The sequence below is a fragment of the Papio anubis genome, chromosome 12, assembly GCF_008728515.1.
Source record: "Papio anubis isolate 15944 chromosome 12, Panubis1.0, whole genome shotgun sequence".
NCBI classification, from domain to species: domain Eukaryota; kingdom Metazoa; phylum Chordata; class Mammalia; order Primates; family Cercopithecidae; genus Papio; species Papio anubis.
The window spans coordinates 56,587,519-56,601,747 of record NC_044987.1 but is presented as its reverse complement, the minus strand read 5'-3'; the positions used below and the strand labels follow the sequence as shown (position 1 = coordinate 56,601,747).

Genomic DNA, 14,229 nt, shown 5'->3' with positions numbered 1-14,229 from the left:
TTTTAAAATTAATTTGTTTAAAAATTTTCAAAAGCTTCATTAGCATTTGAAGTTTTTGGTTCTTGGGCAGGTCACTTTTATATAGATTACCAGTAGACATGAATTTATTCTAAATGAAACTCCCCTTTATCCTCTGAATCTGTAACCTTGAACAATTGAAAAAAGGATGTCGAGGAAATACAACTTGATGTACATTCTTGAAAATATCTCTGCCATCATTTTGCAGTAATGTGCCAATGATGGAAAATGCTTTACACTAAACACTATTTTATCAGCACTGATGTACAAAACCAAAATGTTTTCAGTCTGAGTCATTTTCACATATATTTCAGTTCAAAGTTTCTGCTTTGTGAAAAGCTGACTAGTTTTCAGACCTTTACAGAAATTGCAAACTAAATATACTGAATATTAATCTACATCTCCCTTTAATACATTTGCTACAGTCTAGAGTTTGGGAGTCCAGCTTGTATTTCAAAAAGGGGGGATTAAATTATTAAAGGGCTCTACTATGTAGCAGCTATTGAGTCTAAATCCATGGTTAGTGCTCTAAAAAAGATCCAAGACTGTCTAAACTCTAGATCAATTATTGCTTTCCTATACTTTCTGCAGTTCGTAGGGACTGTATTGTCTTTGTATACAGAACATTTCGTTTTCTAAATTTTTTTTTTTAACTTCTTCAGGATACCTTCAGAGTGTACTTCAGTGATCATAAACTCTTTGAGGGACTGAATTTGAACTCCAAGCAGCAGAACTGTTTTTGCACTGCTCAAAATTTAATAATAATCAATCTGCATAATAATGTTTTATCAACTGTTTAGATTACATTCTTGGTAGATGACCTATAGTTAATTGATTTAATCAAAATATAAGGTGAGAAGGAGTACGTTCACTATCAAGTTGACAAACACTTACTCAAGTTTGGTAAACATCAGGCAGCACAAGTGGTCTCCAAACCCGTGTCAGTGGGACATTTGCTAAATGGAATACTCAGCCTTTGCGATGGTAAAAATTACCTTAGGCTTTCTATAGAAGAAGAGTAAAAATAACTCCTTATTTCACATTAGGCATCCTGTTAAAATTATCTACCCATTTAATACTACTTCTGATCACTTGGCTTAACTGAGGAATAGAACTAATAGGTGGAAGGAGGAGCTGGTGTGTCCAGAGGTAGAGACAGGGCACATGGGAGAGTTTCCACACAATAGTGGCTTTACCCAGTTGCAGGACTAAAATGGTGGGGTGAGACTGGGTGGCAGGAAAGGGCACCTGTACATTCAAACCACTTACCTTGCACTGGTAGAAATCTTTATATTGCTGGCCTGTTTTAGATAGTTTAAAAGGTCAATTCTTAGCTGACTTGCAAATAAATAAAACAAACCTAGCTGGAAAGGAGACTGTAAGTGAATGCAGCTCCTTCCACAGTCCTGCTTTACCGTCTGTGAATGTAAGCCTTCCTTCCCTTCCAGTGGAACACTGTCTCAAAATAAAAATCACAACTTACTTGGAACCACACGCTATTGGTGCATCCTATTTTTAGGCTGCTTTCATTATTTTATTTTTTTACAGATACATACACATTGCTAGAATCAAAGCAAAAATATTAATGGGCAGGTACTACAGAACTAAAGTGAAACAAAACAAAACAACAAACAACCGAAAAACAACAGCTATAAACTTTCAAGGCCAAAAGATAAGATTTAAGGGCAATACCTGTTGAAGAAGGAAAAGGAGTATAAGGTTCCTAGAGAGGTATTTATAATGCAAATCTAATGCCAGCTTTTTAGTAATAAAAAAGAGAAGTGCTTTACTATATACTGACTAGCACATAATACTTAATTTGGAAAGAAAAATTAATGACGTTCCTTGGGCCAGCAGCAGATATGGTGTGTCCATTGCCGGCAACAGACACAACACTGGAACAGAAAAACCCAAATCCCAGGGCAAAAGTATTCACAGAAGTAATGGTTGAAGGTTTCAGGATTTAACAGGCTAGGTTTAATCACAAGTGCTACACTCTGTACAATGTTATGGCTCTGCCTGAAGTTTTACAGCTATAACAGAAACTAAATAAGACAAAGTTCATATTTTAGTGTCAATTACATGTTAGGTATTTAGTTAAAAACCCTTTCTTTTTTTTAAATAAAGGGCTTTTCTTTAAAGTGTTGAGATGTTTGAAATGGATGTCATGCCTATTAATTACATCGGCAGTTCTCATTCAACTCTATGTTGGTTGTATGACTATTAATGAATTTTAATAGAAGTCTAACGGCCAAAGGCCAAAACTACATTCAAACTCTGCTAATATATCCAGGCAGATAGGAAATTCCAACACACACACATACGCACACGCACACACACACATACGCACACATGCTAAAACTCAAACTAAAAACCTCCCAAAGGAACTGCTTTGTTTGTAGACTTCAATTTGAAGTAGATACTAAGGGCAAGAGTAGACCAGTTAAAATTCACCTGAAAATCTCTTCCCAGTCTTCAAATGTGCTAAAATATCACTGTCAGCTTAGCATCTCTTCATGTATGTTATATATAGATGTATTTTTTTCAAAATGATATTTCAGATATTTAAACATCAAGTGGCCAGAAGACAAGAGTTATACTATTGGCAAAGTTTACGGTCTACCCAGGCCTTAACAAAGACCACATCCATTTCACTAATAACTCTCCATCAGACATAATATATTTGAGGCCATCTTATTACCACTGCATAAAGCTATTTAAAAAAATGTGTTGCTAGCACAGTCTGGTTGGCAAAGCTTCATTATACATTTTACTATACAAATGCTTTTCAGATGATTTTATTTTTTTTAAAACAAGAAACTCTGCTATAACAGAAATTTAGGTTAATTATGATGGTACTTTCACTGTCTCTTCTTTATTAAGTGTGGTTATCTCCAATAGTAAACAAGTTGATTTCACAAAGGCTGTTACTAAATGACTTATGTATGATGTTATCTACAATTCTCAAACTGTAACAGTACAGACTTGAACTTTTAAATTGTCTGTAAATCATCATCTATGCCATGAATGTTTAAATATAATATATATTTAATATGAAAAAGCTAAAGCACAAGTGCTTTCTCCCACCCCTAAATTCTGTTTTGGGCCCTCACAGATTCGGAATGCATTCTCATCCACCCTTTTTCACAAAGTCAGGAGAGCTCAGGAAATATAAAGTCAAAAATATACAAATCTTTGTTGTTATTATAATAAGATTTTTTTCCATGAATGAAATTACCAAGGACCATGAACCTGGAAAAAGAAAATCAAAAGGAATTTACAGCAATTATTTGTCTTCAAAGTTCAAAACTGGTCACTTCACAGAAAGACTTCAGGATTTGTTGAAATTTTTCTTCTAAAAAGTCATTCTGTAGTGGAGTTTTCTAGGAAAAATTAAACAGCTTTTAATAACTGGCCCGCTGGTGTGAGAGCTACCGTGGAATAAATTAGCACAAAAATGGAAAAAAAGTCTTATAACTGTTCACTGTTACAGACGTAATCAACAAGGTCAGTCACTCTCAAAAGCTCATCTTCCTCCTCTTCTGGTGCTCCTGCCTCCTGCCCACCACTTGTCCCATTGGAGGCGAGGCTTGCACTGGCTGTGCTGTTGTCCTTGGGGGTCTGAGACTTCTCAGTAGGCTTGCCAATCAAGTTCTCAATGGCTTTGCCAGGACTCTGTCCATTGGTTGAAGGTAAGTCCACTAAGCTATAGTCCAATGGGCTCCCCACTTTGCCTACATTTTCAAAGTCCTCTTCCTCATCACTTTCTATCCGGTAGGGCTTCTTGGTGCTCTCTTGTTCTGAGGGCAGGACCCTAGGCTGGCTGTCATGGGCAGGCTGATTTGCATCTCCATGAGCATTGTCACAACTCTCCTCCTCATCCGTCTCAATCCGGTGTAGCCGTTTGCGGGATGGTTTGCCTTCCTCTTCCTCCTCCTCCTCATCTGCTTCTGAATACTCATCTGTGCTTCGGCCCCGCTTTCGAACTGACCGCTTTGATTCTTTAGCTAGCTCGTCATCTTCAGAGTTCTTGGACAAATAGCTCTCTAGAATAAACAGCACATTTAAGCCATTGGCATGGGTAACCATAAACGAATTTAATTCTCCTTTTCCTCCCCATATTCACCACGTCCTGCTTTCAGAATTGCTTGTACATAAAAATGTCCTTTCAATAATTGGCCTGATTTCTCTCCTCAGTCCCATAACAGTGCCCAATATGATTCATGGTATACTTTATTTATGATTTTAGAGAATATTTTCTCTTTTTTTTTTGAGACCAAGTCTCACACTGTCGCCCAGGCTAGAGTACAATGGCGTGATCTTGGCTCACTGCAACCTCCACCTCCCGGGTTCAAGCCATTCTCCTGCCTCAGCCTCCCGAGTAGCTGGGATTACAGGTGCCTGCCACCACACCAGGCTAACTTTTTGTATTTTTAGTAGAGACGGGGTTTCACTATGTTAGCCAGGCTGGTCTCGAACTCCTGACTTTGTGATCCATCTGCCTTGGCCTCCCAAAGTACTGGGATTACAGGCGTGAGCCACCGCACCTGGTCTACTTTATTTTTTGAGACGGAGTCTCACTCTGTCTCCCAGGCTGGAGCATAGTGGCGCAAACTCGGCTGACTGCAACCGCTGCCTCCCAGGTTCCAGCAATTCTCCTGCCTCAGCCTCCCGAGGAGCTGTGATTACAGGCGTATGTGCTGCCACATCCAGCTAATTTCTTTACATTTTTAGTAGAGACGGGGTTTCACCATGTTGGCCAGACTGGTCTCGAACTCCTGGCCTCAAGTGATCTGCCCACCTTGGCCTCCCAAAGTGCTGGGATTACAGGCGTGAGAGCCACTGTGCCTGGCCAACAGCAGATTTCTTGGGGAAGATGTCTGATAATGCTTGAATTAAATGAAGATAGGTTAGTTACAAACTAAGAAACTCCTTCCCACTAGTACACAAATTAGGTTATCATGTCAACATGCTGATAAGGAAAGATTTAAACTGGACACCCAACTCTGTACATCTTAAACACTGTGCCAATTCTCATCTTAGTTATCAGACACCCTTGGTAGCCTTAATTGTCTTCTCTTCTTTGTCTATACAGTTGGGCCTCCCTATCCATGAATTTAACCAACTGCAGATGGAAAATATTCAGGAAAAAAATAGATGGTAGTGTCTGAACTGAACATACATAGACTTTTTTCTTGTCATTCACTAAACAATACAGTATAACAATTATATAGCATTTACATTGTATCAGGTATTTTAAATATTCTAGAGATTAAAGTATATGGAGGATATGGGTAGGTTATATGCAAATATGACACCATTTTATGTGAGGGACTTATAAATCCAAGGATTTTGTTATCTGCGGGGATCCTGAAACTAATCCCCAGTGGATACTGAAGATGACTCTACTTCCATTTTAGAAGAGCTCACCTAGTCTCACAACTTGGCATGCCATCTATATGCTAACGGCTTTCATATTTATTTTAGGCAACCACTGAATTCCAGACTAGTGTATCAAACTGCCTACTTGACATCTAGGCTTGGGTATCTCTAAGCAGGCATTTCAAATGACGTGTCTCAAACTGGGCTCCTAAATTTTCTCCTTAATCCTGCAGCACTTTGGTCTCTACCATCTTAGTTTTTCACAATTGCTCCTCCAATTTCTCAGTCATCCTTGATTATTTTCTTTCTCTCACCCAACCCAACAGTAAATCCTTTTGGTCTCACTTTAAAACATACCCCTAATGTGACTGCTTTCGCCCCTTTACTGCTACTGACCCAGTTCTACCCTCCATCATCTCTCACCTGGACTATTACAATAACTTCCCAATGGGTCTTCTAGCTTCTGCCCTGGCCCCCTTCAATCTATTCATAACACAGCTACCACAGCAAATTAAAACCTAAGTCAGATCACATCACTCCTTTGCTCAAAATGTGGGATGGTTTGCTTTCCTCTTCCTCTTCCTCCTCATCTGCTTTTCAATACTCATCTGTGCTTTGGCCCAAATGTTTCTCACCTCACACGAAATAAAAATCCAAAGTCCATACAATACCCTACTCTGTGTTACCTAATATGGTAAACACTAGTCACATGTGGTTATTTTAAATTTAAATTAGTTAAAATTAAATAAAAATTAAAATTCAGTTCCATGGTCACTCTAGCCACATTTCAAGTGCTCAAGCCATATGAAGGCTAGTGGCTATTGTAACCATCAGCACATATATAATCACTGCAGAAAGTTAAACTGCATGGCATTATTTATCATCAGAGATTAGCACATCTTTTATATAAGAGGCAGGCCCTATACTCTCAGTCACAACAACTCAGCTTTTTGAGAAAGCAGGCAATAGACAATATGTAAACAAGCGGGCATGGTAGTCTTCCAATAAAAATTGTATTACGGGGTAGGGTGCAGTGGCTTACACCTGTAATCCTAACACTGTGGGGGGCCAAGGTGGGGGGTGGATCACTTGAGGCCAGGAGTTTAAGGCCAGCCAGGGCAACACTGCAAGATCTCATCTCTATTAAAAAAAAAAAAATTAAAAATTAGCACAGTGTGGTGGCTTATGCCACTTCTAGCCACTTGGGAGGCTGAGGAGGGTAGACTGCTTGAGCACAGCAGATTGAGGCTATGGTGAGCTGTGATTATGCCACTGAACACCAGCCAGGGTGAGCCTCTGTTTCAAAAACAAAAACAAAACCTTGCTTTTTTATTTATGTAAGCAGGTGGGCTGTCGTTTGCTGACTGGTCCCCACTGACCTCTTTGCTTCATCTCATTATGTTTGCCTTCACTCACTCTGCTCCAACAACCCTGCACTCCCTTCTGTTTGCTGAACATGACAAGCACAAACATATCTCAAGGACTTCATACTTATTGTTCCATCTGCCTGTACCATTCTTCTTTTAGATAACTGCATGACTCACACACAACATTTCTTTCAGGTCTTCACTCAAATGTTTTCTTAGTGAGGATTTCCTTAGTATATTATCTGAAATTCAACTACTTTCCCAACCCCCTTTTCTCCTTTATTTTTTTCCACAGCACTCATCTCTAATATATCATATATTCTACTTATCTATCTTGTTTATTGTCGCTTTCTTCCCAACTAAAATAAGAGTTTCATAAGAACTATTTTGTCTGCTGTTATATGCCAGTGCTTGGAATAGGGTCTAGTTTAATAAATATTCATATTTAACGGCTTAACTAATGCATTTATGTTTGTCTCTGTAACACATGAAGGTAAGTACACATTCAAAAAAGATGTTCACCTCCCTTCTTTAGCATTTCACATCCAAACATTTTTTTCCCCTTTCTCTTTTGTCTTGGGCTCAAACTTAAATTCATGTTTAATCTATGAAAGCAAAACAATCTTCAAAACAGGCCATAAAGCTGGATGCGGTGGCTCAGGCCTGTAATCGCAGCACTTTGGGAGGCTGAGGCGGGCGGATTACCTGAGGTCAGGAGTTTGAGACTAGCCTGGTCAACACGGTGAAACCCCGTCTCTACTAAAAATACAAAAATTAGCCAGGCGTGGTGGCGCATGCCTAAAATCCTAGCTATTGGGAGGCTGAGCCTAAAATCCTGGCTATTGGGAGGTTTTTTTGAGACTCTGTCTCAAAAAAAAAAAATAAATAATAAAATAAAAAAGACTAAATGGATGTCAGAAATTCATATTTTAGAGCTTGTCTTGTACTACTGGTAGGGGGCACAGCTATAGCTATTAGGAAATAAAACAGTTTCCAATGAAAATCATAGTAAAGGTGGAAAGAGACAGTAGGCACTTTTATTTGAAACCTTTTGGCTATTGAGGACCTAAGAGGTTATTTCAAAATGAGGGCCATGAATAAGGGAGTAAAAAAAAGAAGCAGAATAAATTTTGATCACAATTTTCTGAGATTTTTCTAGTTTCAATGAAAATTTTAACTACAATGGAGATCTTAAAAATTAGCCTCTTATCAAGTATCCTTTATTTAAACTATAATATGCACAAAATTATAGGTTTTATCTCAAATATACTATTGGTTATATGAATTTTTTTTCTTTTGAGACACAGTCTTGCTCTGTCACCCAGGGTAGAATGCAGTGGTGCGATCTTGGCTCACTGCAACCTCTGCCTCCCAGGTTCAAGCAGTTCTCCTGCCTCAACCTCCTGAGTAGCTAAGATTACAGATGCAAATCACCACACAGGCTAATTTTTTAATTTTTAGTAGAGACAAGGTCTCACCATGTTGGACAGGCTGGTCTTGAGCTCCTGGCCTCAAGAGATTTGCCTGCCCTGGCCTACCAAACTGCTGGGATTACAGGCATAAGCCACCACGCCCGGCCTGGTTACATGAATTTTAAAGAATGGTACAGAATCACAATCCTGAGTTCACTTTATAATGTCTATTTTGCCTTGTCCAAACTTCTATACGTAGGAGACCTATGCCTTACCTTCACTCTCTGAGCTGGAAAGTCTTCGCTTGTGAACTCGCCTTATTTCTTTACCACGTCGTAAACTCTTCTGGGAACCGTCACTTTCCGAGTCTTCTTTGTAGTTAATTTGTCTTTTCTGATTTCTCCTTGACCGCCTTCGCCGAGTTTCTACAAAATCATCACTAAAATCATCACTGAAGTCACTTTCTATTTAAAAAAAAAAGGAAGAAAAAAGTACAAAATTTAAGTCTATTAAGTAGAAATGTAGCTTAGGTTATAAAAATGAAAAGCTACTAAGCAGAGTTCAGTCATAAATATTTTTTTTTTTTTTTTTTTTTTGAGACGGAGTCTTGCTCTGTGCCCCAGGCTGGAGTGCAGTGGCGCGATCTCGGCTCACTGCAAGCTCCGCCCCCCCGGGTTCACGCCATTCTCCTGCCTCAGCCTCCCAAGTAGCTGGGACTACAGGCACCCACCACCTCGCCCGGCTAATTTTCTTGTATTTTTAGTAGAGACGGGGTTTCACCGTGTTAGCCAGGATGGTCTCGATCTCCTGACCTCGTGATCCGCCCGTCTCGGCCTCCCAAAGTGCTGGGATTACAGGCTTGAGCCACCGCGCCCGGCCCAGTCATAAATATTTTTAAGTGAACAGTAACTTTTGTAAGTCTCATTTTATTTGAGAGAGTATCTCACTGTCACACAGGCTGGAGTGCAGTGGCATGAACGCAGCTGACTACAGCTTCAACCTCCCGGGCTCAAGAGATCCTCTGGCCTCAGCCGCCCCAGTAGCTAGAGCTAGGATCACAGGCACGCACTACTACGCCTGGCTACCTACCAAAGCGTTGAGATTTAACATGCCTGGCCTTTAAGTCTCACTTGAAAAAAAAAAAAAAAAAAAAAAAAAAAAAGAATGAGTCAATCTGTGGGGGTTTTTAATGCCAAACCTCACAATGTATACTCTTAGCAGTGAATCCTCAAGATTAGAAAATGTTTTATCCTTTTTTGTTTGTTTTTGAGACAGAGTCTCACTATGTCGCCCAGGCTAGAGTGTAGTGGCGTGATCTTGGCTCACTGCAACCTCCACCTCCCGGGTTCAAGCCATTCTCCTGCCTCAGCCTCCCAAGTAGCTGGGACTACAGGTACCCGCTACCACACCCAGCTAATTTTTATATTTTTAGTAGAGATGGGGTTTTGCCATGTTGGCCAGGCTGGTCTTGAACTCCTGACCTCAAGTGGTCTGCCTGCCTCGGCCTCCCAAATTGCTGGGATTACAGGTGTGAGCCACCACGCCCGGCCTAAATGTTTTATACTTTTTTAGAAATAGCCCTTATTGCAACTGACCTACAGCTACCTGGTCAGGTACACAGTTGCCATGACTGCTCTTCTTGGTAGATGGCTACCACAAATCTGCCTCCTGATAATCTGCTGTTCGACATGTGGCTATAGTCATAATGTATTGCAGAGGTTAAGCCCTCTAACCAAAGAAAACTCATGAATCTGTTCCACATAAATATAGAACTCAAGTTAGATTTTTGACTTTTCTCCATAAAGAATACAAACCTGCTAAATAAAGTACACAGACCTAAACTTGCAAAGCACTGCTAAATAGCATTGTTCTTGTCATCTCTGATCAATAAACCAGAGTGAGGCTATTGCATTATGTCACCGCTGTTTTTCAGAATGTTAAATTCCACCAAAGTACTACATTCAAGCTTGTTATTCTTTCATGGATTTCAAACATTTTAAAATAGCTTGCCAATAGGTTGAAGTGGTTCTCATTGGCCAAATTTCGGACAAATGGACCCTAAATAGTGATGGGAATGTAGTGTATCCACTGATCAGAATAAGAATCCATGAGTATACATTGACATAAATAAATAAACATACGGAGGAGAAGGGAATTGTTCTTCCTTACAGAACAACAATAAATAAATATAACAGACATGACAGAGTTAGAATTATCCACAGAAACTAAAACTAGTAGGTGAAATATAAGGAACAGGATATTTAAATAGTCTCAAATTCCCACAAATTACTTATTAATTATAAGGAAAAATAATAAAGAGACTCAGAAGATGCAACATTCTCTGTGCTATTCCTGCTATACATGCGTAATCTGAATCTTATTACAAGGAAACAAAAGAAATCCAAACTGAGAAACATCTTACAAAACAACTAGTATGTACTCTTTAAAAATATCAAGATCGATGAGACAAAATTTGAGGAACATTCCAGATTAATAGAGACTAAAGAGATGTGAATAAACACGTAGCCCTGGAATGGATCCTGGGTTAGGAAAATAAAAAGATATAAAGAATAATACGGAGATACTTGATAAAAATTTGAATGTGTACTGTTAATTAGGTAATAGCATTATATCAATGTTAAAATATCTGAATTTGGTAACTGCACTGTGGTTATGTAAGAAAATGTCCTTGTTCTTAAGAAATAATCACTGACAAAGCTGCATGATATTATCATCACTTATTTAGACAGTTTAGGAAAGAAGATAAATAAAACCAAAAAACCCCCACAAAGATGGCCAGAGTCTGACACTCATATCTATGGTTCTTCTCCAGTAAGATGACACCTATCCAGTAAGTAAATGCGTGCTCCAGTAAGATCAGCACGCATTTCTTTTAGTGGTTGAGCCTCTATTTACTCACTTAATAAGGATAAGCATACTCTATAACACCACCAACTACTGTTAACCTGTAAAAACTATTCAACACTGACTGTGGTCTAAATGTGAGTTAACTTATATTCTTCTCTCTCCAACAGCTGGGCATCTGATGGAAATGTTCACGGTTTATTGAAAATGATTTCCAAGAAACCCTATGAAGGTGAAGGTTTAGGCATGGAAACATTTGACACCAAGGAGTCATCACAATCCTACTAGGCATCTGATATGAAGTTAACATATCAATCTGTACGTATTTTCTCAGATGTGCTTTCTATGAGAAAAATTTAGTCAGAAATAAGTCTTAGGAACAGAATTTTAAGAACTCTTAACTCCAGAAGTCATAAGAATTTGTTGAGCTGGCCAGTGTGCTGGCTTGTGCCTACAATCCCAGCACTTTGGGAGGCCGAGGCGGGCAGATCACCTGAGGTCGGGAGTTTGAGACCAGCCTGGCCAACATGGAGAAACTCCGTTTCTAAATACAAAATTAGCTGGTCATGGTGTGCATGCCTGTAATCCCAGCTACTTGGGAAGCTGAGGCAGGAGAATCGCTTGAACCCGGGACGCAGAGGTTGCGGTGAGCCGAGATGGTGCCATTGCACTCCAGCATGAGCAACAGGAAAAAAAAAAAAAAAGAATTTGTTGAGCTGAGGTATCATATGGATACAGATTATTTTTACCAGAGTCTCTACTATTCTCCTCAGATTCCTCCTCTTCATCATCATCGGAATACTTTTTCTTTGGGGTCTTTCTTCGCAAACGCCTGCTCTGCCTCATTGGCCGAGAGGGGTGTCGCCTCAGTCTACGGCTACAAAAGTCAGTGTCACTGTCATCATTAGATGGTGGATCTTCTTCACTTTCATCTGGGTTTTCATCAGACACAACAAATTCATCTTGAGATCTGTCCAAGAGAAATCAGATAAAATACAATAGTATTTAGAAGAGTGAACCCATTTTTTAAGAGTACTAAGTTCAAATTCTAGTGAGCCCAGTGAATCATTAAGTATAGTGCAACATATCCAGATAATTGTATCAAATGCCCTATTTATAAAATGGGGAAAATGTTGTGCCCCCTATCCTCTTAGGAGGGGTTGTAAAGATGAATTAATGTTGATTTCTGTACTGGTTTGACCTCTTGAGATGTCCCCCATGTTAAATTCAACATATTCAAAAGTGAATTCATTATTTCCCAATCTACTTCTCTCTTCTGTTCCCTGGCCTGGTATTTGGCGCCATCACTCATCCAGTAACTCCAACCAGAAACGTGGTATTTATCCTAACTTTCCCCTTTTCATTGATCATATCTAATCAATTACTAATTTCTCTAGAGTCTACCTCTTAAAAGATAATCTCTCAAACCTGATCTCTTCTGTTTTCAGCTTTTCATACTCACCTAAACTACAAAAGCAACTCCACAAATAGTTTCTCTAATATCTGGTCTCATTTCCCCTCAATCTATTCTCCAAATGAATGCCAGGATGAATCTTTCTGAAGCATAAATCTCATATTAATTTTGTGTTTAAAACCCTTCACTGGTTTTGTATAATTTTCAGGATAAGTCAAAACACTTATGCATGACTAATAAAACACTCCCTAATCTGGTTCTTTTTATCATTTCGCCACATCTCCAGCAGGGCACTCTCTACTTCATCCCCTTATTCCTGCTATCCTGAGCCAACAGGAGTTTCCCAAACATTCCATGACATTTTATGGCTTGCTGTCTTGGACATAAAACTTCTATGCTTATAATACCTTTATCTTATCCTGCTTTTAGTCCCACACTTGTTGATTCCAAATATTTATTCTTCAAATTTAAGATCAAGCTTTACTTTTACTTTAAGCCAACTTTCCTCTGTACCCTAATTTATCTTTCCCTGTATTTTAGTAGCAGTTATGCAGAATGACTTTTTTTTGTGGTTTATATGCTTGTTTCCTCTTCTAATAATCTGAAAGGAGAAACTCTGCAATATTGTTTCAATTTCAACTCTGCAAAGAAGCCTTTCTTGATCTTCTATACTGGATTACCTGTCCCAAGTCCAACTCCTATGAGTCATGAGAGGATAATATCTAATTACTTATTTATTTTTCACATAGGACTGGAAACCCCTCACAGACCTGGCAGAAGGTGGCACAGAGGTACAGAGAAAGCTCTTGACAAATCAAAGTTTAATTGCAGTCAGTAAAATTTAAATATAATTTTGAATGTTAAACAACCATAAATCTATTTTATGTTCTAAATTTTAAAAATGGGCCAAAATTAGTATTCTCGAATCTGCTTTAAATATCCTGAAAATAAACAGAGCTAGTCTATGGACATGAAGAAGAAAACCCTCATCACGGCACGGGCAAGCCTCTCTGCTAGCCCAGTCCTGTTCCTGCTGGTATCTAGGGATTGGGGTCTAATGGGAGACCACGCACCCATCACTGATCTTGAATTCGTCCTCGCTCTCTTCTTCATCCAGGTTGCTGTCACTGTCCAGATCGTTTAACCGCCGGCGTTTCTTCCTTCGAGCAGCAGCTGCCCTCTGGGGTCGTTTATTTTCTTTTCTTTCTTCATCCAAAATAGTAGAGATGTCTTTCCCACGATGACCTGTGATGGTGGAGATATCTTTTCCTCGGCCAACTCCTGAGTTTGGAGGAGGGAAGTTCAGGGAGAGAAAAATATGTGTTTATTAAAAGCTTACCTTTAATTTCTAGAGACAGTCCTTATTCATGCTTAGTAGCTCTTCATTTCTTTATTTTCTTCCTACAAATACGCAGTTTTCTCATGACTTCAGCTGACAGAGGTCTCAGAGTTTTCGCATTCGTTTATCCTACTGAATAGAAGTTTACTACGTAGGGAACCTCTTGTTTTTTAAATTTTTATATAATTCACACACCATAATATTCACCCTCTTAAAGTGTGCGATTCAGAGGTTTTCAGTATAGTCACAAAGCTGTGCAACCATCACCACTAACTCACTCCAGAACATTTTCATCACCCAAAAAAGAAACCTCATACCTATGAGCAGTCACTCAAGAATCTCTTCTTGAAAGCTGTCTTTTGGACAAGGCTTTAGAAAGAGGCCAATAGAGTTTTTCAAAACAGTGTTTGCAGGACAGAAAAAGTGAGAATT

General features: G+C 39.1%; 1 protein-coding gene across 4 annotated transcripts in view; it reads right to left on the bottom strand.

Moving 5' to 3' along the window:
* Window positions 1-1,518: 1,518 nt before the first annotated feature.
* The window catches only part of RSF1 (remodeling and spacing factor 1), a 151,990-nt gene continuing 139,279 nt past the window's right edge, over window positions 1,519-14,229 (bottom strand). For all 4 annotated transcript variants that reach the window (XM_021926346.2, XM_021926347.2, XM_021926348.2 and 1 more), the window contains 4 exons: window positions 13,532-13,739; window positions 11,794-12,014; window positions 8,455-8,643; window positions 1,519-4,064 (listed from right to left, as the gene is read on the bottom strand). In XM_021926346.2, the coding sequence (XP_021782038.2) occupies window positions 3,490-4,064; window positions 8,455-8,643; window positions 11,794-12,014; window positions 13,532-13,739 (1,193 nt within the window). In that variant the 3' untranslated portion in view covers window positions 1,519-3,489. The remainder of the gene's footprint in view (window positions 4,065-8,454; window positions 8,644-11,793; window positions 12,015-13,531; window positions 13,740-14,229) is intronic.